Source organism: Fusarium oxysporum, chromosome IV (assembly GCF_013085055.1).
Source record: "Fusarium oxysporum Fo47 chromosome IV, complete sequence".
Lineage (NCBI taxonomy): Eukaryota > Fungi > Ascomycota > Sordariomycetes > Hypocreales > Nectriaceae > Fusarium > Fusarium oxysporum.
Window position 1 is genome coordinate 3,168,857 of NC_072843.1, and position 23,983 is coordinate 3,192,839.

Here is a 23,983-nt window from a genome sequence, read left to right on the forward strand (position 1 = left end):
TTGGGTTTGTTTATCTCACAATGTCTTGGCGATGATAGCCTCGTTGCTAGCAATATGTATCATTTTTCTAATCAAATCGTATTGGCCAAGAGGCATCTAGAATCTTACTCACTACTGCACATCAACCCCTGTGGCTGCGCATGTTACAGTGTGCTCACGTCGTAAGAAACGGCTTCTTCCAGGCGGTTACTCCTTACAGATTCATCCACTATGGCAAGTTACTGATCATACCTAGTATCATCAAGTTTCAGGGGTAACTTGTCCTCAAGGAGACTTGTAATTCAAGCGCACGAAGGCGGGCCGTCCGTGTTACTTCCATCAATCGTAACCTCTGGGCTTGTACTGGGCAGGACTGGCCTGGCTGTGCTTGCTGTCATCACCTTCCTCGTCAAATCCTAGCTCCTGGATCCCATGTGGGAAAACCGAAAACGTGAGGAAAAGATAGCCGCGTACTCCGTGCCTTCTTCCGTTGCGAGGCATGGTATCCAGTAAGGATCTCTCCACGTTCCACGTAATTGACGACGAGTGGAGGCTCAGACTTTCCCTTACATCTTTGGAATATTATCCTCTCTTCAAACCCTCATCAAACAACCCCATTTTGCACCTGTTTATTCCCATTCTCCTTAATAGCTACCGCATCGAGCCTAAGCTTCCTGATAGCAATCCATGACCAGATAAAGGCCGGTTCCTCTTTCACTTGCAATTCATCTTCACCTCTCTCCTTATTGGCCGAACCTACTACCAGCATATCGGCTGCTCCGCTTTGCGACCGCGCCGTTGGTGAGCTTACTGCGCAGCTACTGTAGCATACCGAAATAATTGGATTGCGCCGCGACCTCAATTTGTCCAGGGTCCATCCAGTTTCTTGACTTATCCGCTGCGATACCTTAGTTAGGTGTCAGCTCCACCGTCTCCAACTGCGGGCCCCTGGCTTTGGGGATTCATCCCTCGCTCGCCTCAATTTGACTGTTGTCCACTGCGATCAAGTTATTTGGCCGACACACATTTTCCCAAACTTCTTCTTCTTCTTCTGTCGCATTCAGCTGCTTGTGCTTGTTCCCTTGTTGATACTGGCTTCTGCCTGGCCACGCTCGCTTTTCTATGCTATTATAGCACAGTCCTTTCGTTTCTCGACCTTCGCTTCCTACCCCTGTCCCTTATCCTGGGCATCGCTCCTTATCAACGAATTTCCAAAAAAGACTGCGACTTGGTACATACCTGGCGTTTCGATACCACAGTCGCCTCGCAGCCGTCGTCGCCATGCTCAACTCTCGCCGCGCCATCGTGGCAGCGGTTTTCATCCTCACTGTTTTCTTCCTCCTGACAAGGTCTCACACAACGACGCCTGTCGTCCCAGCTGCCAAAAATGCTGCTGCTACCGCCGTCGACACAAGCAAGAACGATGCCCCTGCCTCGAACCAAGCCGTGTCACCACCACCCGAGGAACAAAAGGAGATGGAGGTAAAGGAGCGTCGCACGCGGCCTCGCATTGACATGTCGGGCATGTCAATTCAAGAGAAGCTCGAATACGCCTATCCTTATGATGTTGCGACCAAGTTTCCAGCTTACATCTGGCAAACGTGGAAGCAAAGTCCTGATCAAGGTGATTTTCAATTCAAGGACCATCATGCTTCTTGGAGAGAGGAGCACCCTGGTTTTGTCCACGAAGTCATCACCGACGACGTCGCCGTCAACCTTATTCGCTTACTCTACGCCACGGCTCCCGAAGTCGTTGAGGCGTACCGAAGTCTCCCCATGCCTGTTCTGAAGGCCGACTTCTTCCGTTATTTGATTCTCTTCGCTCGAGGCGGCATCTACTCTGATATCGATACATATGCAATTCAAAGCTCGGTGAAATGGCTGCCTGAACAGATCCCCCGCGATACTATTGGTCTCGTTATTGGCATTGAGGCAGACCCTGATCGCCCCGACTGGGCTCAGTGGTACAGCCGTCGTATCCAGTTCTGTCAGTGGACGATACAGGCCAAGCCTGGTCACCCTGTTCTTCGCGATATCATCACACGCATTACCAAGAAGACATTAGAATTGAAGAATCAAGGCAAGCTGGAAAAATTCATCGACAGAAACGTTGTTGAGTTCACTGGCCCTGCCGTATGGACAGATGCTATCATGGAGTACTTCAATGATCCAAGGTTCTTTGACATGTCACAAAGTAAGGGCACGATCGATTACAAGAACTTTACTGGCATGGAGACGAGTAAGCGTGTTGGAGATGTGGTTGTGTTGCCCATCACAAGCTTCTCACCTGGAGTGGGACAGATGGGCGCAAAGGAGCCTGACGACCCAATGGCTTTCGTCAAGCACGACTTCGAAGGTAAGGAACCTCCTGCTCATGACAGATCAACATTTGCTAACCGTAGACAGGAACATGGAAACCTGAGAGCGAGCGCCACATGGGCGAGCAGCAGCAACAAGAGGGACAGCAGGCGGCTCAGGCACCCCAAGCACCCTTGCAATAACATTATAATCCGAAGCAGAACCACAACCACGATACCTAATGTTTAGCAACGACTATGAAGATTTACTTCTCGAACCTGTACATTTCAGCTGCTACTCTTTACTCTTTTTAATGACACACTCGTGTCCGTTTCTGGGCTGGTTTCCGCATTAGCTGTTGTTCGAGCCAGAGGTCTATCAAACTCTGGCAGTTGCATTGCGATGGAAGAGATATAAAAAGTTTGAGGGGAACGGTACTAGACTCTATTTTGTGTATGAAAGACATCGCTAGGAAAGTCATTTGTTGCGCTTTGGGATAGATTTGTTTCTTGATCTTGTTTTTACCGTATTGTCGCCCGTTTGTAGACAACCACATGTCTCGTGGACATCGAAGGAGAAGGGAGTTTCTCAGGATTGTCGATTGAAGGATGAAGCGAACAAGCATATGCCACGAAATTTCACACAAGGTTGACACAGCCAGATTTGTTAAAAACATTATATTTGTAACTGTGGCATGTGATTGAAGGTGCTGACTTTTGATTCACAGCGGGACTCGGACCGGATATTTCAGTGCTACGCTACTGCTGCGAACCAACAGGAAACTGCGAATAGCTATTCCAATTGGGTTCACGGCTCAAATATAGCCGTTGTTTCCGCGCTCTAGATGCTGAACTGAATGGGCTGCTAACAGTGGAAGGGAAAACGGACGGCATTCGAACCGCCCCCGCATTTCCCCAGGTTTTAGTGGAAAAGACGTTACATGATTGGTTCATTCTGTTGAGCCGCTGAGGGGTTCGGACTCCCACTCCCGCTGCCGTTGGCAGTAGTGAATAGAATGTGGAGAGCTGACGGAACTGGAAGGAGCAAGAACAGGAGAGGATCAAGGACGGTGGATGTGGATGTGGGAGTGGAAGGAGGGAGGTCCTGGCGATGATAGCCGAGGATCATACGCCTCAAGGTACATGGGCCTGGCTACCTTATCCATACTGAGGTAGTTTCTAAGGCTGAAGCTCTCACAATAAGTCAAGCTCAGAACCGGTGTATGCATGTCCCTCGCCTTGCGAATGTACATTAAACAGAGAACCCGCCTCTCCTTGTTCTACAAAGATCTTCTAAACTCCACATCTACATCAGGCGAGTTATCACAGCTTTCACAATGCAGACCGCAATACGTCAGAGCTTGAAAAGAACACATCTATCCTCAAGAACAATCCTCAAAACATGTCAAGTGAGAACACTTGCTACATCCAATCTAAGCATTCGATGGGGCCCCAAAGAGGTACGGCCTCGTTAATATCCCATGCACTCAGAGAGTATTTCTAACATATCATAGCCTCCTCTTTATAATGGCACAATCCCAGAACATTTTGCCTCAGTTGTTTCAGCCCACGGAGATCGCGAGGCTGTCATCGCTCGTTCTCCAGGCCCTAATTCCCATGAGTCAACACTAACATACTACGCCCTTGACTCGTTATCCAACAGCCTCGCACATTCTCTCTCTTCACTCGGCGTGCGAAAGGGAGACTGCGTGGCCGTATCTCTCGGCAATAGCCCTGAATTCGCAGCTTTAACATACGCCTGCTTCAAACTTGGTGCTATTCTCGTGCCGCTGAACCCAGGCTTCAATGAGCAACAAGTAGCCGCAGCGCTGAAGCATCTATCTGTGGAAACGCTCATCATCGGCGCTGTAACGGACCTGGCTTACAAGCCAGGAAGAGGCCGAAGTAACCAGCACTTGCTCCAGAGCATTGTGGGAGATGTTTCCACGTCCAAGATCCAGAGCGAGACGGTCCCCTCTTTGCGTAACGTTGTGGTGCTAGACAACCTGGCGAGCCATCCAGATATCAAATTCGACCTCAAATCATGCCAGGCCTTCACTCCCTACCAATCTCTAGTCGACGGCTCAGTTCATACAGTAAAGCCAGACTCTCCTCTGAAACCAAGCGATGTCATCAACATCCAATTCACATCGGGCACGACCTCGCTCCCCAAAGCAGCCATGCTCTCACATCGCGCAATTCTCAACAACGGTGCTTTGATAGCGCATCGAATGGGTCTTCACGCCGATGACCGTATCGTGGTCCCTCCCCCGCTATTTCACTGCTTCGGCTGCGTGCTGGGATACATGGCTACGGCTACGACAGGCGCTGGTATTCTTTTCCCCAGCCCTGCGTTTGACCCTGAGGCTACTCTTCGCATGTGTGTCGACCATGAAGCTACGGGTCTTTATGGTGTGAATACCATGTTCGTTGCTGTTCTTGAGGCCCTGGATCGAGGCAATGTCGTCTCACAACCACCTCGTCACCTACGCAAGGGCATTGCTGCTGGCAGCAGCGTCCCTCCCTCTCTTATGAACACTTTATACGAACGTCTTGGTCTCCAGGATCTAGTTATCTGTTATGGTCAGACCGAGACAGCTCCCGTGAGCTGCATGACCAGCCCCTCGGATCCTTTCGAAAAACGAACCTCATCCATAGGCCGCGTCATGCCTCACACAGGCATCAAGATTGTAGATCCCCTCGATCACAGCAAGATCCTCCCCATCGGAGAACGAGGCGAGCTTGCTGCGGCAGGCTATCTTGTCATGGAGGGCTACCATGGGGATGAGGCTCGAACAGCTGAGGTCCGCAAACCGGATCCGGAAGACGGAACAATATGGATGTACTCTGGTGATGAAGCCGAGATGGACGAACAAGGCTACGTGCAGATCACTGGCCGAATCAAGGACCTCATCATCCGTGGCGGAGAGAACATTCACCCGCTAGAAGTGGAGGATTGTCTTCTCACGCATGAGGGTGTGCGAGAAGCCAGCGTCGTGGGTGTCCCCGATGAGCGATATGGCGAAGCAGTCGCTGCATTTGTTATCCCTGCGCGAGGATGGACACCTCTAGATCATATGAAAGATACAGAGGAGGCGCCCATTGATAAAGCAAACGCTGAAGAGCCAGGGACTTTGTCAAGGGACGGGTTAAGACAATGGGTTGCGACAAAGCTGTCCAAGCATCTCGTACCCAAGTATGTGTTCTGGATCGATGAGTATCCCAAGACACCAAGTGGAAAGGTGCAGAAGTACAAGTTAAAGGACTATGCGAAGGAAATACTCGGTGACGAGGACAACAAGGCGGCGCAGTGATGAAAGGTTCAATTAAAGTAATTCATTGCATTGACAGCGTTATAATCGAGGTATCATTCGCAAATGGGCTATCTTTCTTCTCTTGAAAAGCCAAGCAGACAGATGATCAAGTGTTCCCATCCAAAGCCTTTAGAAATCGTCAAAAAAAAGGACTCTTTTTTATCTTCGTTGCAAAGAAGCAATCGTCGTCTCTAATGGCGGCCGTCTATTCTTTAGCGGAGCTCTCCAATGCAGACCCTACGAGGTTCCTGGCCTCGGTTATTTTTCGTTAGCTCCCATCTACCAAGTCGTTGTGATCAAGACAGCGGGCAAGATATCTCCTCCCATAAATGCAAGCCCAAAACATAAAAGTGGAAAAAAGGTTCAAAAATGTGAGCATCACTCGGATGTGGAACGAGAAAAATGCCGTTAAACTCCCAACACATAGCTTCGTCTAGTCGACCTGCTTCTCGCAGCCAATACGACCTAACAACTCCTTTCGATCACTGTGGCCAGGGAGGCTGACTCCTGAACTGCTGGCTTGTTTCTTAACGCCTGATCGTCGCTCCCAGTTTCGGAGGTCGAGCTCTTCGACGCCAACCTCCTCCTCCAGGGGCTGTGCCTCTTCGTAGACAAACTCCTCTTCCTCCTCCTCTTCGCCACCCTCGTCGTCACTTCGGACATCTTCAGCATCGCCTCCCTTCAGGACCTTGATAATGACGCGAACGATCATGGTAAACCAGCCGATGGTGATGACTTGGAGGAAGAGGAGGGGAGCGAGGAAACTCCACTTGATGGTCTCATTATAACAAACAAGGCCTTCAGGGTTGATGAAAGGGTCGACCAGATATTTCCAGCCGGCTGGAGGGTCGATGGGACCAATCATATTCTCGTTGTTCCCCTTGAAGCAACCAGTGGGCATGATCCGGGGAGTGTCTGAGTAGATGGACCAGCAGACCGCAATGTATAGGACATGGCGAGCAATGAACCATGAAACTACAAAGAGGCCAAACATGACATCACAGACTTTCTTGAAACCGCAATACTTGAGGCACTTGGCGAGCTGCACTGAATTAGCAAGTCGACTGATAAGCAATGTAAGGAAACTTACAGGGAGGAACAGATCAACAACATCCATGATAACCAGGATGAAGTTACCGACACGGGTGTGGTGGTAAGTGTAGCAGGCGAAGATAAGAGCGGTGGTGACAATGTGATGGGTAAACATTTGCCAATGGTCCTTACGGCGCTCCTCAATGTTAATAACAATCATCTGCTGCAGCCAGAAAGCCCACTGGCAGAGGAGATAGGCCTTCATGAGTCCGTCGAGCTCGCGGTTAGGCCAGTCGGTCCAGAGATTCTCCATGCTCATGTAGTGAGGGGAAGTACAATAAATGTACTATACAGACGTCAGCGCATGCTTCTCACATCTTTGAGTAATATTAAACTTACCACGCCCCAGGGCCAGAAAACAGTATAGTACACCATAAGCCAAGCTTGCTCGCTGAATCGGGTCAGGTTCTTGCGGTTGCTGATACCCTGGAGTCGACCAATGGGTGCAAGAACGTATTCCATGGTGGCGGCACGAAGACCGGTGAAGAGAATAACGCAGAAGGTGATGAAATAAGCATCATCGTAACCGATGCGATACTGGCCGGATTGAGAGCTGTAGTAGCTGAGGTGGAAGAATTTGTGGGTGTGTTCTCGAGCTTTGGGGATGAAAGTCTGGGCGAGGAAGATGAGAGCGAGGAGGTTAAAAGAGAGGCCTAAAATGGAAACCAGCTGTCAGCTTGAGTTCGGCAGAACAAGATAAAATGGCCAAATCAGTGCACACACACGGACGCACACCAGCTGGCGATCAACCTGTCAAGTCATGGGAGCGAGGCGTTTAGGTAGCGTAGCGTAGCAGGAAAGGACCCTTAGAGGCCTGGGATGGTACTGTAGGGATACCGTGCCACGCGGGGTGCTGCTGAAGTGCGACACCCTCCTATTCCCAAAGTGTCATTAACCAGGGACAAGTCTGGATTTTGACTTGACACCCTTGACAGTTGACACCCCCACGACAACGACATGGACATCGCCCGTTCGCTCGCAATCCATGATCGGCAAGAAAAGAGGAGGCTGGAGAGTAACGTACCGATTTGGTTCTCGACAAACCAGCGCGAGAGATGCTTCCAGGTGCTCTCCTCCTTGCGCTTAAGTCGGCGGACAAGCACTGTCTTGTTCCCGGCAGTCTGCATGTAGAGTGGCCCGTTCATGTTGGGCGTGCTGTTGTCCTTCTTGAGTCGTGGTCGCGGGGCAGCAGTGGTTGGTGAAGTGGGATTGGCGGTACTGCTCAAGGCTGAACTGGGGCCTCTAGCCTCGTCTGTTGTTGTGATGACAGTCACATCTTGTCGAATGACTGTCTCCTCTACAGCTGTCTCGTTGCTGGTGACAGAAGGTCCGGGGACGATCTTGTCCTCGACCTGCATGACTGGATGGTCGCTCATTGTTGAGCGCCCGTGGCAGAAATGATGTACTCTCGTGCAGTTTTCGCTTCGTCTCGTGTAAGAGGATGCTGTGCCCTTTGTCTTATCTTTAGACCAGGTCCGTGGTAGGGAGGCGTTGAGCTGTGGCTGGCTGCTGCTGTGGGCGGAAGGAGGGAGGGGTCCGCAGGTCGGAGTCGGAGGCCACAAAAAGATGGAAATTTGGGGGAGAGCAAGAGATCAGGGAATTGAGTTGAGCTGCGTTGCGTTGGTAGAGATCAGATCAGATAATGTGCCTGAGCTCTGAATTGTTCTCGTAACGTGGGGAGGAAACTTTCGGTGGGAAGATATAGCGATGCAAGGTTCAATCGAGATCCAAATCAAATCAAAAAAAGTTAAGCAAAGATTCCCCTGTCGCTTTTCGCTTTTCGAGGTTGCGCGCAGCTAATCAGATGTCGAGTAAAAGCCGTTGGAGTTTCCCAAAGGCTTTCGTTCTCAACAAGCAAAACTGAACACAGTGAACGGCGAATGCAATGCAATGCCTGAAGGTAACGAGTATGGAGGAGGAGTAGGAGTAGGAGTAGGAGGAGAGGAGAAAGGGAGGAGGAAAAGAAAAGTTCAAGGATCGGGCAGCCAAAGGAACCTGAGAGAATGGGATCCCGATGAATTTTGAACCCCCGAGAATTAACTTGAGAACTGGCTAAGAGGAGAGGCTCGTAGGGGGTAGGTAGCGCACTGCACTACATCCATGGTAGCGGGGGTATTTTACGGGGAGTAGGCAAGCCAGTTCCAGTTCCAGTTCCAGTGCCAGTGCCAGGGTGTCCACCTTCACTGTACGTACCTTGCTGCAGAGCTGTTGAGGGAGAACCTGAGTACCCCACCTCACAGCGGGCATTTTGAAGGCGGTGAGCAAAGAGATGCAGCTGGACTGCATTGGCACTGGATCTGATCTGAGATTGTTTGATAGAGGAGGTATTGCTGTTAAAAAAGAAAAAAAGAAAGAAAAAAACCATTTTACAGGGGAGAATAGGACCAAAAAAAAAGATTCAATTGACCTCAATTGGACAGACAAGAGTTCAGTAGAGCCATGAGAAGTACCGTATTATTGCCTCGCAGTGACAAGAGAACAGATCCATGAATCGATCACCTTGGTTCTCCTTTTGATCAACAATATTTCAGCACATCATTCACTGCAGCCGGCGCTTGTTCCTCTTCTCATCCCTGCATCAGCCAGAACATCCATATCCATTTAAGCAATTCCGTTCCGAATAAGAATAAGGTGGATGGGTGTCACCCTCCACCAGTAGAAACAAACAAATATTAATTATACTGTACTACCCGAGTTACCACTGTCTGTCCAGGCCTCATTCCAAGGAAATTTCGAGATTCTAGATGGCCCTGGACTAGATGGAATGACCCTAGCTCCAGGGGACGGAAGGGGTCCAGCCACCGTTGCTCAAAGCTTTCCATCTCGTTGAGACGGAGATCAAACCAATGAGAACAGACGATTCTCGCGTCCCCTTATAATTTATTCAATCTTGCCCCTCCCTATCTTGTTCTTCTTATTGACAGCCAAGGTTTCTTAAGCTTTTAGCTTGGCTAGTAGCTAGCACCCTACCTAATCTGAGGCGAGGACCGTCAGAACTGCACCGTAGATCTCTCTTGGTTCAATACCCGAGTTTACCCCTTTTCTTTGTGCCAATTAACTACATCCACATGCGGGCCAGTGGCGGCTCGCTCCCGTAAAACCCTAGTTTTTCGCATTGGTTAAGTTTGGTGGGAGGATGTGGAAGCGAAAAGTAAGAAAATTAAACAGGCACGACACCAAAATTTTATGCGTTCAAGATGTCATTCTCGTGTGATTTATAGATGTGCACTACGCTTCTGCAAGTCAAGCTGTTAACTTCCTTGGATGGGATGGAACCCAGTGAAATGCCGCTGCAAGGCCCATGCTCGGGTCTCTCATTGATTGACTTATTCCCCCGCTATGGGGCCCGTTCTACCGTTGGCTGCTTCAGAACCAGCATCTTCTGGGCTGATGATGATTTCCTCAGAATCGATTGGCCAATTCATGTGGTGGGCTCATGCAACCTCGGTACAGAAGCACGGGCTGGAATTGAGATGGATGATTTGACTCTTTAAACTCTGCCCTTGTCGCTTCTATTCAGAGATTGCCAGTTTGAGTCAGTAACTTCAGTAGCTGCATGATACATCAGTCACTGGTGACGAACGAGAGAGCTTCTTGGAACATCGACGCAGCCATTCGCATACTGTATGCACATGCAGCCTGTGTTAGCTTATTTACACCTCTTGGAACATCAACATCTCGATCCACTGTCGAAGCCTCCTCCACCGTCTTTTCAACACGAGACGGATCAATGGGTATTGTTTCAAGTTATCTTGCATGCCCCTCCTTAGGGGAGTCAAGAAAACTTAGAATATATATTCTAAGTGACAAAAGATTTGAGTAAATTTATTAAGACTTGGGTAATTTTAGTATAACTTGGTAGGCACCTAAACCTCGTTATTTTTGATACCCTCTTTACAGGTCGGAGGTTTTCCTGCTCCCTGAAGCACTGCTGTCGCAATCACCAAGGTTCTTCCAGCTTTGTTTACCCGTGGTTGAGATATAGCTGATACATGCTCTACAACCTGTCTTTTCATAACCCAGTGATTACGTCTAATAACTGCTCTGTGACAGTAAAACCCCGTGATCTGATCTATGTTTCATCTACCGACTACAACTCGAACGACTTGGACATAAAGCTGCAATCTTGCGGAGTAGTACTCCACATGCGCATATCTAGCCTCCCAAATTAAGCTACAGATCACTTGTTGGTCGTGACATGTTTCTATAAAAGTCGATGTGAGATTCGGCGTCGGAGTCGTTCACTCCGCAATCCATCCGCTGACTACTTTTGATCAAACTTGCAATTGGACATTGCAAAAATACGCCGATAATTGCTATTTGCTGAATTTATAGTTTTTATCTTTGCGTGCCATTACAGTTACCTCACAAACCTCCACCCCTTCAACTCAGGTGGCCGTTCTAAGGATGAAGTAGAAGTTTCCCTTGAGGCAAAGAATAACCTGAACTCCTACTAGTTTACTGCAGTCAAGCAGTCTTTTCCTAATTTTATGGTCTTAGTTGGAGAACTCGGATGCTCAATATCTTCCTTCTAAGTTATGCACGTCTTGAAATGTCTATCCTAGATAAGAGTTGAGATGGCGCAAAGAATGAAGATATGTCATTTGCTGGTGATCATAACAACGCCCCTTCTTCACCACCTTCATCTGCTGAAAGTGCGACGTCTGAAATACAGCAGCGTGTGATGTTTGAGTCAGTATAACTCTATCGTCTCCTATACTCTGCAGGTGGTCAGCGTTTGTCATCTCAGTATGGGCATTCGTCTTCTTTTCCTTTCCATGGCCTTTTAAAGCCATGATAATTATGAAAACGGTCATGGATTGGCATACACCTGTTAATAAGATGAGCTATGTCATGATCGCAGTTATACAGGTTCCCATTCCAGACCAAATTGAAGGTATCTTGGGAGCGAGCAAGCATATAAACCACAGAACTGGTCCCAGTAAACGCACTAATTGGTTCGTGAACTCTTTGAGCCCGCCAAGGAAACTCTCTATTCTGTCGTTGTCGTTGTATGTTGGATTAGCCCCGGCTGTTAGCATCAGTCTGCGAGTGTTGAGCCGCTGGAGCTCGCTCTCTGGTATTACAGTCCTGGATTGCACTTGCAATCCGGAAGCAACTTAATGCCAATGCCAGTTCACGATATGTCGACTTACAAGGCATGACAGTCGTCTTAAAATGCCACATGATCGACGTCGAGCCCCTCATCCAACAAAAACTTACACATCTCTGGCTGATCCTTGGGATGCTAAGATCATTAACGAGTCTCAGGACACAGTGGTCAATTGACATATCCATACTTACTGACAACAATGATACACCACGTTGGTCGTGATCTCGTAGAGAGCCTGACCGCCCTGGAGCAGTTGCAAAAGCTCTTGTAGCTTGCCTTGTCTTACGAGCTTGAAAACTCGCAAACTTGGTGCGCGAACTTTGTCCACCTGCAATAATTTCTCTCTGAATGAGAGAAGCCACTGACATATGCTGGTTCTACTTTCTGTTCGACAAGTAAGTCACTGACATTTTATAGTCAGCCAAATGATACAGTGTTGCTCACGTCGCCTCTTGAGACCGTCGCCCGTTTCCTCTTATGAATAATGGACCAACTCTCCAGATTCTGATATCTGCTTCTCTATGGGCTATCTCCTGGTATAGCATGGCGCCAATAACCAAACAACTTTCAGTTTCTATTGAATCAGCAAAAGTGAGTGAGCTTGACTGAGGCCATAGTTGACTTACTTCGAGAGTAGATAAACAGCGCATTCTGGTTGAAGGATCGAATTTATCGACCGAGCCCTTTCTCCACGTTTTCTTGTAACTTGTGATTCTTTCTATCCCGAGCACTCTTTGACATTGTCTATACATTATCTGTGACTGATTCCATCAACTCATTATTCTCAGCGTAAACGTCAGCAGCGTCACATTTCTCATCTGTAGGGTTACAGAGGCGGTCGATGCTCTCTGAAATGACCTATCTTTTATTAGGTCCGTTCGTGCTTTGTTCTCCTTCGTTTTCACATTTTTATCCCTTGCCGGTATTCATTGCTCTCTAGAGTTACGTGATTCCTGATACCATTGAGCAATGAGGGTTTTCGTGTGCAGAGTTCGAGTTGCAGATGGACGAGATCGAATCGATTGCCTGTTGAATAAGCGACAAGCTATTTCGTGAACCAGTGTCTTGATCATTATGTCGAGTTGTCACGTCGTTCGCAAAGCTGAGTTTCTTCACTATTGATACAAGTCAAGCATCTATTAGAGCATTACTCCACTGTATCTGTTGCCACATCTACTGAGTTTCATCTCCCAAGCCGAAGATGGCATTGCTGTCTAACACCAGTGATCATCCTCTATGATTAATACATTAATATATCATTTTGCTTTTATAAAACCACCATTGTTATACTAATCACAAACTGACTTTAGAATTAATGCTTTTTCAACTCGAGACAAGTTGTCATGTCGTTCTTTGAAGGTCGAGCTCAACCCTGACCTTCTTGTTCCATGCGCGAGACGTAGACATCAGCTTGTATTCATCATCACAGGGATGAGGGCTGAGGTAACAGTCTCGATTCGAGGTAGTTATGCCAAACTTAGGTCAAGGGCTCGGTGTACACAAAAGTCATCATAAGTTCTGTTGTCTAGTATTCTGTGTTTCTTCTAGACTTAGAAGTTCTATTTCTATACTATATTTACATATAACAAAAGTAAGAGTGATACAACCAAATGGTAAGGCAAATCGATCTACATCAGTAGATTTAATTCAGCAACTTTGACATAACGGTTTAGCAAAGTGTCAAAAACGTATAGAACGATACCAGTCATCTCTGCGACTACCTTATTCGAAGCTCTATACCGTCTATATCTGACATGCTTTCTAATTAGTTCATTGGTCATATTTATAGCAATGCCCCCACTAATCGCCATTCCGTTACTTCCTCTGTCACCCTAGATCACCATCATTAATTCAACTTCAACTTGTTCATCAACTTTTCGATGCATTTAGCAAACTTCTCAATGGATCCATCAACTCTTGGTTTTAAACAGGCCTTGAACTTTGTAACACTCTTTGAAGACGAAATATCTCGATGGGATGCCGTCACTTCACGCAACACCCATGCAGATGGTTTCTTCGTCTATGCAGTTCGCACTACCAAGATATTCTGCCGACCAATATGCAAGGCCCGTCTTCCCCGCCGAGCAAACGTCTCATTCTTCACCAATGGCTACGATGCCCAGAAAGCTGGTTTCCGCCCTTGCAAACGCTGTAAGCCCGAAGTAGCAGGGTTCATGCCAGAAGAAACAGCTGTGCGAAAGATCCGGGCGTTTGTGCAACAACAGACAGAGAAACAGGGCGACGCAGAAGCCAGGCTGAGCCTCAGTCAGATGGCGAGGCTGACTGGGTTGTCTAAGTGGCACTTTCATCGAGTGTTTAAGAAATGTGTTGGTGTGACACCAACAGAGTATCTGAGAAAACAAAGACAAGGTCAAGGCGTCCAGAGCTTGTTGGAAAATGGAGAAACAAGTTGGATTGATACACTGGACTTCGAAACTCTGGGCCAAGAAGACTTTGACTTTGCTTCTTGGGATGAACCTGTGGTTGGCTCAGGGTATGCAACTACAGAAACACCATCAACAACTCTCAGTGGCAGTGACAGTCCATGGTCTATCGAGGAATTCTTGATATGGCCAGAAGAGAATAAACCGACGCTTGTGTAATGATTTCATATCATGCTGGTCCTTCAACGTAGGCTAGTTGGGCTTACGTTGCCAGTTTTCTATGATACATGGAGCAACTAAGCTTCAAAAGCAATGACCAAAGCTCACGATGAACACAAACACCGTCCCAGACTGGCGGCGCTTTGCACGGACATTTCTGGGGGCCTTGCACGTGTTGTTTCTGGTGACCAAATTTGAACGGCGTGGGTGGTTTCGGCAGTGTTTCACATCTACAACACATTTGGCTGAACTATTTACAAGGATGCTCAAGCGAGCCTCAACCGAAACCCCAAAATCACGGCAACCATCTGTGCCGGTCGCAGTCTGTGCATGACGATGGTATCGACTAGGCAATTTCCAACTGGAATTGTGTTGGATGGCCGAAAAAAAAGTTAGCTTGACAGCTTGACCAGACAACTGAGTTGCGTGTATTCTCTAGTCCCTTGTGGGCAGGATTTTTGTGCGTTGAGAGTTTATCAACACCAACACAATTCAACGATTCTACCAATTACCAATGGATCACTTTTCGAGGCTCTATTTCAGTCTTGAACCAATTTCGATGGCAGCCGCCCATTCAACTATTTACTATGAGAGATACCATCTGATGCGGCAAAGGGCTCGGGATTTCCGTATCCGAGACCTGCGATGCCTCGGAATCGCGGAGGAGGCTTTTCGCGACACATGCCTGTCACTTGGCCATGACTAAGACGCTTGGAAACTATAGGCCATCCAGTTAAGCTCCTATAGTCTAGACTCTATTCTTCGACAGCAACACTAAACAACGAGACGCCAACCCCATCCCAGGAGTCTTGTCAACCCTGGGGAGAACCTCAAGTTGGAAACGGCGCTTACTGATATGGTTTCGTCAAACAATATCGTAGCAGGTCATGTATGATCGCCGTAACGAGGTTCAGGCTGATTGCCAAGTTGCATTGATTCAAGCTTATTCAAATTTAACTACTCGATAATGTTGAGAGAAACATCTATATAAGTGAGACGATCTGTCATCCAGAGTTAGAGTTTCCCTTCGATCATCATCATCACTCACACAAGCCTCTTCTCAGCATCTGCTTCTCCTTCCCTTCTCCTTTGCTTCTTTCTGCTGTTCTGTGAACGCATTCGCTTCGACCACTCCTTCAAGTTTAATACCTTCTTTTTGCACCGCTGGTTGGTTGCTTTGATACTCTTTGTAAACCTTCCAACTCGTCACTATCACTTAATCGATACAACATTCATCATGGCTTTCTCAAAGTCTATCATCCTTGCCGCTCTCCTGGCCTACGCCGAGGCCCGATTCGGTCAAGAGCAGGAGCCTGTTGCTGCTGTCCAGGCACTTGGTGATGCTGGATTCGGTGACCCTGGTGTCGCTGCCACTATTGCTGGCAGCATCCCTGGCGCTCTGCTCGCAGCTGCTAGCCCTTGTGACAAGGTATGATGTATTGGGTTGTCTTGAAATCACATCAACTAACATCTTCCAGCTCACTATCGCCGATCAGATGATCACCGAGTTGGGAACTGATCAGCAAGTTCTCGACGCAGCTATTGGTCTTGTTGCAGCTGAGACCAACTTCAACCCTTCAGCTGTTGACAGACCTTTCGTCTGCGCTGACCCCAGCCTACCAGCCACTGCTGCCCTTCGCGGCATTGTCCCTCTCGTTGACCCTGCTGTTGACGGTGCAGCCACTGAGAATGCCAACTCGGCAACCTCAGTCACAACTCCTTTCGATGCTGCTGGCCTATCACAGGCTGAGGTGATGATCGCTCAGGGATTCAGCACCTTCACAGCCGTTGGTGCTAACGGAGACCAAGTCCAGCTTGGCGGCCAAGACGGCGCTGCCGCTGGTGGTGCCGGTCAAGACGATGGCCAAGATGACGGCACCGGTGCTGGTGCTGGTGCTGGTGCTGGTAATGGAGGAGCTGCCAACAATGGCACTGCTCCCGCTGATGGCCAGCAGGGCAATAATGGCTCGGATAACGCCCAGGATGGAAACAACGCAAATGACGATGAGGATTGCGAAGAGGATGGTAACAACAACAACAACAACAACAACAACAACAACAACAACGGCAATAACAACAACAATGGCAACAATGGCAATGCTAACAACGGTAATAATGGAAACAACAACAACGGTAACGGCAACGGCAACGGTAACGGTAATAACGGAAATGGAAACCAGAACAACCAGGGCGGAAACAATGGCAACAACGACAATGCTCAGGATGGTCAGGATGATGCTGCAGATGACAACAATGCTGGAAATGGTGCCGGTAACGGTGGAAACGCTGGCGGTAATGCTGGCGGTAATGCTGGCGCTCTCGACTTCGGTGTCTGCCAGCCTACAATGGCTCGCGTTGGTGGCCTCAATGGTCGCCCAGCTGACGAGTTCACCTTCATTCCCCAGGATCCTCTCATCGCTGAAGGCCAGCAGGAGGCTCTCAACCCCAACATCATTACCAACCGTATCTGTGATCAGCTCACCAACGTGTGTGACGCTAGTGCCGATGCTGTGGCTGCTTGTGAGGATGCTCAGGCTCAGATTGAGGCTTTGGGAACACGGGATCAAAGCACCGCTGACACATGGAACGCCCTGCTTGGCTTCGACGGTGTTGATTCTACTCAGCAGCAGGTTTGAGAAGGGGCTGTGAGAGATGATCGATCGATGGGTGCATGCTGGTCATGGGGGGTGGAATAGGGGGCTCGAGTTGAGCAAACATATACGAGTAGTACTTCAGCGTTGATTTAATACGAACTCGATTGCTAATAATTATGCTTGATCTATTGTATGTGTTATTTTGTTGTGTGATTTTAAAAATGATATTGTATCTGCTGCAAACGAGCAGTCATGCAACATTAGGCATAGTGGTAGCAAATATCATGCCTACTCGCTATCATACGCACACTGTCCTACGCTAGATATGTGCCAATTCCCTTCCTTTCACTATGTCACATAAAAGCTTTCAGATGCTATGCAGAATCTCCCCAAACTACCCCGAATGTAAAGGATGAACACCAACCCTGGCACACATTTACTGTGGAGCCCTGGCAGGACGCGTTCGAAAGCGGTTTCAATGCCGTGCTTAAGGTATACAAAAGTCTATCCAGCTTCCGAGATAATCGAGTCTGTTGCCCTGATGCTCCTGGCTCTTATAGATGGTCTCAAACTCGTCAAAGCTTAGTTTACCCCACCCTCCTCTTTTGATCGCCTGGGCCTCAGCAAGACTTAGGCGTTTCCAGTGTCGCAGCATGTCTGATGTGGGAGCGCTATCGATGTCATCCTCTTCTTTGGGTACGTCGTCCTCGGACGTGTTTGGTAAAGGCTGCGTAATGGGGTAGAATACGTAAGCCGGAGAGGTAGGTACATCTTCGAGTGTGTTGGGCCGGAATTGTGGAAGAGTGGGATCCTGTTCTTCGTCTTCAGAAATTGGCATGGTTGCCTCGGTTTCTGACCCTGAAACGGGCTCTGCCGTTCCATCCTCATGGATGATTTCAACCGTAGTATCAATCTCGATGGCATTTCGTCCCTCTGGTAAGGCGATAGTATATCCAGTTTCGGACAAGAGCTCCTCAAGGGTCTTATCAGCGGCGGATCTAACCTTGGAGTCACCCTGACTTGTAGCCTTAGACTTATCATCATCGCTAGGCTCGATGGTGTCTAGTACGTCCTTGTACTTTGCCCGTTGTTCTTTGGTTTCAGCTGCCTGCACAGCAAGATCCTCAGCCGGCTTAAAAATGGTATCAAGCAACTCATTAAATGCTTGCTGAGTGACCTGGTAGAGGATCTCCTTGCCAGCATCGCGCTCGGCGTGAGGTATTCTCCATCGCGGGGCGTGCTCAGAGGCACTGCTAGGAGATGTCGTTTTATCATGGTCTTCGTCATCAGTGAGATTTCCGTTGGCAAATCTGACCTTTGAACTAGTCGGTGTCGTCGTAGAGTCGTTTTCTTCGTCGTCGCTAGAGGCTTCATCCATCTGGCGAAGATCCATCAGAATATCTTCACTGCCTGCCCAGTCATCAGGGGCAAGGCCTCCTTCTTCCTCGTCGAGATAAAACTGCCGCCTCTTCCATCGCTCATGTAGCTGATTCCGTGCCATGTCTCTTTTACGTTTATCCAGTCTAGGGGCCCTGCTGCGATCCTTAGCAATGGTCTCGGCTCTGATCTCACTTTCCGTTCGTGAAGGACCTCCAGTCTCATTTTCCTCATCATGGGTCCCGTTCAGGCCATCTGCAGGTCTGTCACCATCAACCTCATCATCCTCATCATCTGTAGGCTCCTCAATCTCAGGATTCAAAGTCTCCATTATGAGGCCTGGAAGCTCCTCCAAGGTGGATGCCGGTTCCAATAGCGTAACCCAATAAGTACGATCGGTCTCACTCCCACTCAAACGGCGAACTGTTCTCCAGTTGCTATCTGTATCGTTTCTGGTAATGAACTGCCTTCTGGACCGGAATCGATGATCAGTTTCACAGGCAAACAAGTTCGTTAGAATATCGCCGCGGGCTGCTGTATCCCCGCGATCTGGCGCAACAACGTGCTCATGCCCTTCAGAAATATCCACACTGCCATCTCGTTGATATGTCTTGCCCTCGTGCCGGAATTGTCCTTCACCAGGAGGGACTCGACCCTCGCGTCCGAACAGACTGCTCAGTGGTTGACGACTGGTGACGAGCTGTTGAGCTTCGCTGCTGGCGAGTAGCTGATCCTGAAGGCCGTCTAAGATATCTTTGTGCATCTGCTTGTATAGAACATAATACGCGCGGAACATGCGCAAGAAGTCTTTGCGATCAACATACCCATCGCCATCCAGATCATAGCCAGAGAATATCTTCCGCAGTTTATCCTTTCGCTTTCTGTATGATAATCCATGGAGAAATTCTGTGAAGCCAATCAAGTCATCGTTGTTAGAGTCGTAAAAAGAGAACATTCGATCGTGGATAAGGTTTGGTGCCGCATGTCGGGAGCCTCCTGTAGGAACAAGGCACCGCTCGAACGTCTTCCGATCCATTGCAACACACAGCTCATCGGGGTCATCTCTCCATTCCGAGTTAGCCATAAAAGTCCATTGTTCCCAGAAAGCCTCTAACTCTGGCCGTTCGAATCCTGTATCTTGTGACAGCTTGGGTATCAAACTGCGAGGCAGAGTCCGTCGGCAAGTGTCTGGGTCCCCGGTATACCAAACTTGCTGCATTTGTCGCGGACCAAACGGCGGTGCTGGGATTCGGATTTTGTAAAAGATATGAGTCTTGATGTGAACTCCCTGGGCTTCGCAAGTTTCGCAAAGATCAAAGTCGGCACAGTTTGCGCAGCGGTAACGAACCCCGCGGATGGGAACCATGCCACATGAATTGCATTGGCAGCCTCTGTGAACGCATCCATTTCTGCGTGCATTGTCCTCTGAAACGCGAAAGAGAAGGGTGACGATGTTGTGGCCAGTTCGTTGATTAGAAGGAAAACCGCTGGGATCGTTCCACCACTCGTCCCCGCCATCAACTATGGTCTCTCCATCGCCAAGGGGCTGAACTGGATCAATATTGGCGTTTTCGTCACCTGGGGCCTCGGATGAGGAACTTGAGCCATCCTCGTTTCTCCGATTCCGGCGTTGACGTCGTACTGCGTTGCTTCTGTGTAGACCACCACCAGGCAGAGACTCGAAACTTTGCGACCGGACCTGATATGCGTAGTATCCGGCCGAGAGCGCGGCCACAGCAGAAACTACGGCCACAGCCAGTCGCGGCCGGGTAATACTCTCGACGGAAGGCGTCGGCAACCACATCGTGGGCTATATCATGGATATTGCATGATGCTGAATCTAGGCGTGTCAGGGGAAGTTGAAAGTCGTAAAGTCGATCGACGGTGACTGTCGAGGGATAGATCGGATCGAATTCGCGTCTGTCGTCGTTTCTGTTCGGTAGTGAGGTACAGTACGTTCGTAAGGCAATACTAGAATGAATAACAAATCTGTTCTCTGTTTCTGATGATGACAAAGCTACGGGTACATTGCATCCCAATAAGCTCATTAATGCGATCAGAGCTGTGAAGTTTCGGTGGAGCAGCGGCTAGGCCAAACACGGAAAGGCCGATCGATGGTGCTTGGACTCGGGCGTCGGGCAAGGTACGTAGGTACTTGAATAGCGGAGCCCACCCGTCAGCGAGAAAAGTGATGATGCTTGTACAGATATGGATGCGATCATGGGTAGGGTACCTCTGTAAATCCTCAGCCCACTTCCTCACGAATTCAACTTCACTTCTGCACCAGCGATTAGGCTTTATAACAACACAATGGCTGATGCACCCCCTTCCCTCCCGGGCCCCATGCCCTCGTCCTTTGACGGCGACCAGTATGCTTCAATTCCAGCTTGCTATACCGTACAGTCCCCGCTCATGCGATAGTCCAGGGAACTTCAGAATGAAAGACCAATGCAAAAGGTCCTCCGCAAGATCAAGGAGGAGCCATTGATCCCCCTCGGTATAGAAAACATCTCGGACTATTTGCCGCACGAGACAGCTTCTAATAGCTATAGGAATGGGCCTGACCACTCTCGCCTTTATTAATGCCTACCGAGCTCTCCGCCGTGGCGATTCAAAACAGGCGAACCGCATGTTCCGAGCCCGAGTTGCAGCCCAGGGATTTACCGTATTCGCCATGCTGGCCGGCAGCATGTATTACCAGAAAGACCGCGAGAAGAGCAAGGAGCTCCGCCAGCTCCAGGAGCAGAAGGATGCTGAAGAGAAGCGACAAAAGTGGATTCGTGAGCTCGAGGCCCGAGATGAGGAGGAAAAGGCCATGCGTGCGAGACTCGAGAAAAAGAGACAGCAGGTCCAGGCCCAGCGGGCCGAGGAGGCCAGGGCAACTGCAGAATTGCAACCCGAAGGCAACGAAGCTTCCAGTAATGGAGGTATTCTAAGCCGCATTGGTTTATGGCCACAGGGCAGCAAAGAAGAGAAGAAGGATGATGACAAAACTGCCGCACAAGCTGTCGAGGACGACGCCAGCGCAAAGAAGAAGAAGAATCCCAAAAGTTCTCTGGGCGATCTCGGCGAAATTATCTCAAAGAGGAACGACTGAGAGCAAAGAATGTACATTAGGAGCCATTGGTCATGATGGAGGTCTGTATAAAAGTTTCGCATGCCGATTTATGGCAGAAGGACATTGTGTACGATAGACAACGGGCGGTACCTTCGAGTACAGCGTGGCTCTACTCCCAAGCTACGCAAATGTTAATGATTGTTTATGTTTGTTGAGTTTGAAGATTGTGAAGTTTCAAGACAGGCAGTTGCTAAACCGATGTGCTATCCAGGCCCTAAGAACATATATTGTCTGGTAATGCTTAATTTCCTAGGAGTTGCTTCATGTCATAGACCCTCCACTTCGGTTTCCTCCAATTAACCCCGCCATCTCAAGCAACGCCCGGTCAGCCTCGATATCGCCATTTCCAAGATTGATCTTGCGGCGAGCTTCAGCTTCTCGTTCCTCCCAAGCCCATTTCTCGGCTTGGGCTTGGGCTTCTTTATCACCGCCACAGCCCCAAACTTCGAGACTCTCAATCTGGAATCGGTCCTGGAAATCATGCTTTCTCACCACACTCGAGTGAAATGCACCTCCTCGAGATGTAAAATCGTGGTTGAAGACTGCAAACTCGAACGAGTCGTCAAGTAATAATGATACAGGGCCTAGGCGTAACATGTCGGCCTTTCTGTGAGCTTGAGATGGGTGTGGATGAGGGCAACCGAACGACATCATGGGATGGTGCGCTGGTGCTTTTGTGAAGGTGACATAGTCCTTGTTAATAGTTGATGCCGGGAAGACATCGTGAATTGGTTCAAGTTGAAATAGTGTTGTTTCTGAATCGCCGAAGCATTCCCGGTGGGTGTGTTTCCAGGGTTCACGAACGTAGACACCAAAAGTGAGCCGATCCGATTTGCTACCGTGAGGGAACCGCTTCGGAGGCAAGGATGCCGCGAAACTGCTTTCTTGACCACCCTCCGGCTTATCTCCCAGCCGTGTTCCACTCACCAGGAGCAGTGTTGGAGCTTGCCAGTTGAAAACCTTCGTCTGGAAACTTCCCATGGAGAAGCCGGCATCATTGCCTGAGTAAAGGAGTCTCACTCGCCGGAAGAGATCTGTTCCAGGAAGGAAAAGTGAGATCTGGGACAATGTGTTCTGATTTAGTATGTCGCCGGTGTCGGTCAATAGAGGTTGTGCTACTTTTTGAGATGAAGTAGTAGCTGGGGTATCATTTTGATGTTTGGAGAAATCTAGATTTTGCGAGAAAAGAAAGCGCTCAAAAAGACCATTGAATCCACGAAAGAGATTAGGGCAAATCACAGGTATGATTGTTCTGAAGTGGTTGTACTTGATGCCAGTTGAGGTTTCGGCATTAACGAAGGAGGCAAGAATGCTTTCAGCGGCGCTACGGAGGCCTTCGAGTTCTTGCCCAACAACCCGGCTTGAATACATCGAGAGGCTTTCTTGAGGATCAAGCGGAGCGGCAAGGAGAAGCAGCATGACAAGTTTTCGGAAATTGTCAGTTGGGACCGTTGCGCCATGAAATATTGGCGCATGGCCCTGGTCCACGGCATCCTTGATGTCAAGCAATTCAAAAGCTGTCAATACGAGGTCGTCGTCCTCACCGTCCTCGTCTTCGTCGCCAGCTGCATCAACCGCGAAACCGGCCACACGGGACCTGACCTTCTCTTTATCGTCTTCGGACTCGGTAGGTGCGATATGTGACGTGTCTGGATGGGCTCCTGCTTCGGACATTTTACGATCAAAGACAGCTAAGCTCTTGAACAGTAGTTTGGTCCTATCTGAAGAGCCCCGCGCCAATACGGTTCGGTAGCGCTCAGTCATGATGACGACCACCATAATCATCCGCTGAAACTCCAAGACTACAGGTGCATCTTGAAGAAATGGAAAAGCGCCGATATAGGATACCATTTGGAAAATAACTGGCGAGGTGCCGAGAATGTCTGGTATTTCCAGGTACCGGGCGATAGTGTCCTCTTTCAGGTATTTGATAGAGTCCTGTTGATCCGCAAGGCTCTTGAAAACATCTCTGAGTGAGTATAATTCAAGAGAGGTGAAACATTTCTTCATAAACTTCTCCGTCTATGAGATCTTGTTAGCGGTATTCAGAATTGGCTCTGGTAACGTATGATAGGAGAAGCTCACAAGTTGTTGGGTTAGCTCTTCATGCGACCGCCGCTGCGGATGCTCATCCGAAAGATTCTGACCCATTTTGCAAAGGCCACTGCGTTCGCATCACTCTGATACTAACAATTAACGATGGTATGCAAAGGTGAAGTTGAGAGTGCCTAGACGACTTCATGACATTCCGGGCCCTCAGTGAGGTAAGGTGAGGTGAGGTAAGGTGGGTGAATTGCTGACAGGGAAGGTACGTACACATACCTACGTAATGATTCGCTCCTTCCCCTGTCCTGTCGCTCATCCTCATCCTCATCCAATCCAATGTGCCAAGCATTTAGGTAATGACGGCGTCTTGATCGACTTGATTAACACGTGAATCGGGGGCATCGTCGGCCCGGACTTTTATGACTTCTATCGTGGGATTTGAAGCTATTC

The 23,983-nt window shown here is 48.9% G+C and overlaps 8 protein-coding genes across 8 annotated transcripts; 5 read left to right on the top strand and 3 right to left on the bottom strand.

Moving 5' to 3' along the window:
- The first annotated feature begins 1,033 nt into the window (after positions 1–1,033).
- On the top strand, positions 1,034–2,534 carry FOBCDRAFT_31226 (nucleotide-diphospho-sugar transferase). Its single transcript, XM_031178644.3, has 2 exons — positions 1,034–2,335; positions 2,386–2,534. Exons 1-2 carry the CDS (start codon positions 1,261–1,263, stop codon positions 2,478–2,480), a joined length of 1,170 nt encoding a protein of 389 aa, XP_031044531.2. The 5' UTR covers positions 1,034–1,260; the 3' UTR covers positions 2,481–2,534.
- Positions 2,535–3,613: 1,079 nt separating this feature from the next.
- FOBCDRAFT_132687 (uncharacterized protein) lies at positions 3,614–5,590 on the top strand (the record flags this gene model as incomplete). Its single annotated transcript, XM_031178643.2, has 2 exons — positions 3,614–3,736; positions 3,791–5,590. The coding sequence occupies 2 exons, from the start codon at positions 3,614–3,616 to the stop codon at positions 5,588–5,590; spliced, it is 1,923 nt and encodes a 640-aa protein (XP_031044530.2).
- A 44-nt stretch (positions 5,591–5,634) lies between these two features.
- On the bottom strand, positions 5,635–8,539 carry FOBCDRAFT_31230 (TLC domain-containing protein). Its single transcript, XM_031178642.3, has 4 exons — positions 7,707–8,539; positions 7,022–7,335; positions 6,681–6,968; positions 5,635–6,632 (listed from the first exon to the last, which is right to left on the bottom strand). The coding sequence occupies exons 1-4, from the start codon at positions 8,056–8,058 to the stop codon at positions 6,024–6,026; spliced, it is 1,563 nt and encodes a 520-aa protein (XP_031044529.1). The 5' UTR covers positions 8,059–8,539; the 3' UTR covers positions 5,635–6,023.
- Positions 8,540–13,696: 5,157 nt separating this feature from the next.
- FOBCDRAFT_272901 (metal binding domain of Ada-domain-containing protein) lies at positions 13,697–14,398 on the top strand (the record flags this gene model as incomplete). The annotated part of the gene is made up of 1 exon (XM_031178641.2): positions 13,697–14,398. The coding sequence occupies one exon, from the start codon at positions 13,697–13,699 to the stop codon at positions 14,396–14,398; it is 702 nt and encodes a 233-aa protein (XP_031044528.2).
- Positions 14,399–15,635: 1,237 nt separating this feature from the next.
- Positions 15,636–17,034, top strand: FOBCDRAFT_292117 (uncharacterized protein; the record flags this gene model as incomplete). The annotated part of the gene is made up of 2 exons (XM_031178639.2): positions 15,636–15,827; positions 15,877–17,034. 2 exons carry the CDS (start codon positions 15,636–15,638, stop codon positions 17,032–17,034), a joined length of 1,350 nt encoding a protein of 449 aa, XP_031044526.2.
- Positions 17,035–17,156: 122 nt separating this feature from the next.
- Positions 17,157–20,446, bottom strand: FOBCDRAFT_221470 (uncharacterized protein). The gene has a single exon (XM_031178638.3). It carries the CDS (start codon positions 20,171–20,173, stop codon positions 17,480–17,482), a length of 2,694 nt encoding a protein of 897 aa, XP_031044525.2. The 5' UTR covers positions 20,174–20,446; the 3' UTR covers positions 17,157–17,479.
- Positions 20,447–20,576: 130 nt separating this feature from the next.
- Positions 20,577–21,632, top strand: FOBCDRAFT_221472 (hypoxia induced protein conserved region-domain-containing protein). Its single transcript, XM_031178635.3, has 3 exons — positions 20,577–20,738; positions 20,796–20,866; positions 20,922–21,632. Exons 1-3 carry the CDS (start codon positions 20,680–20,682, stop codon positions 21,464–21,466), a joined length of 675 nt encoding a protein of 224 aa, XP_031044522.1. The 5' UTR covers positions 20,577–20,679; the 3' UTR covers positions 21,467–21,632.
- A 66-nt stretch (positions 21,633–21,698) lies between these two features.
- On the bottom strand, positions 21,699–23,686 carry FOBCDRAFT_292124 (TLD-domain-containing protein). Its single transcript, XM_031178634.3, has 2 exons — positions 23,573–23,686; positions 21,699–23,509 (listed from the first exon to the last, which is right to left on the bottom strand). Exons 1-2 carry the CDS (start codon positions 23,636–23,638, stop codon positions 21,749–21,751), a joined length of 1,827 nt encoding a protein of 608 aa, XP_031044521.2. The 5' UTR covers positions 23,639–23,686; the 3' UTR covers positions 21,699–21,748.
- Between the last annotated feature and the right edge of the window lie 297 nt (positions 23,687–23,983).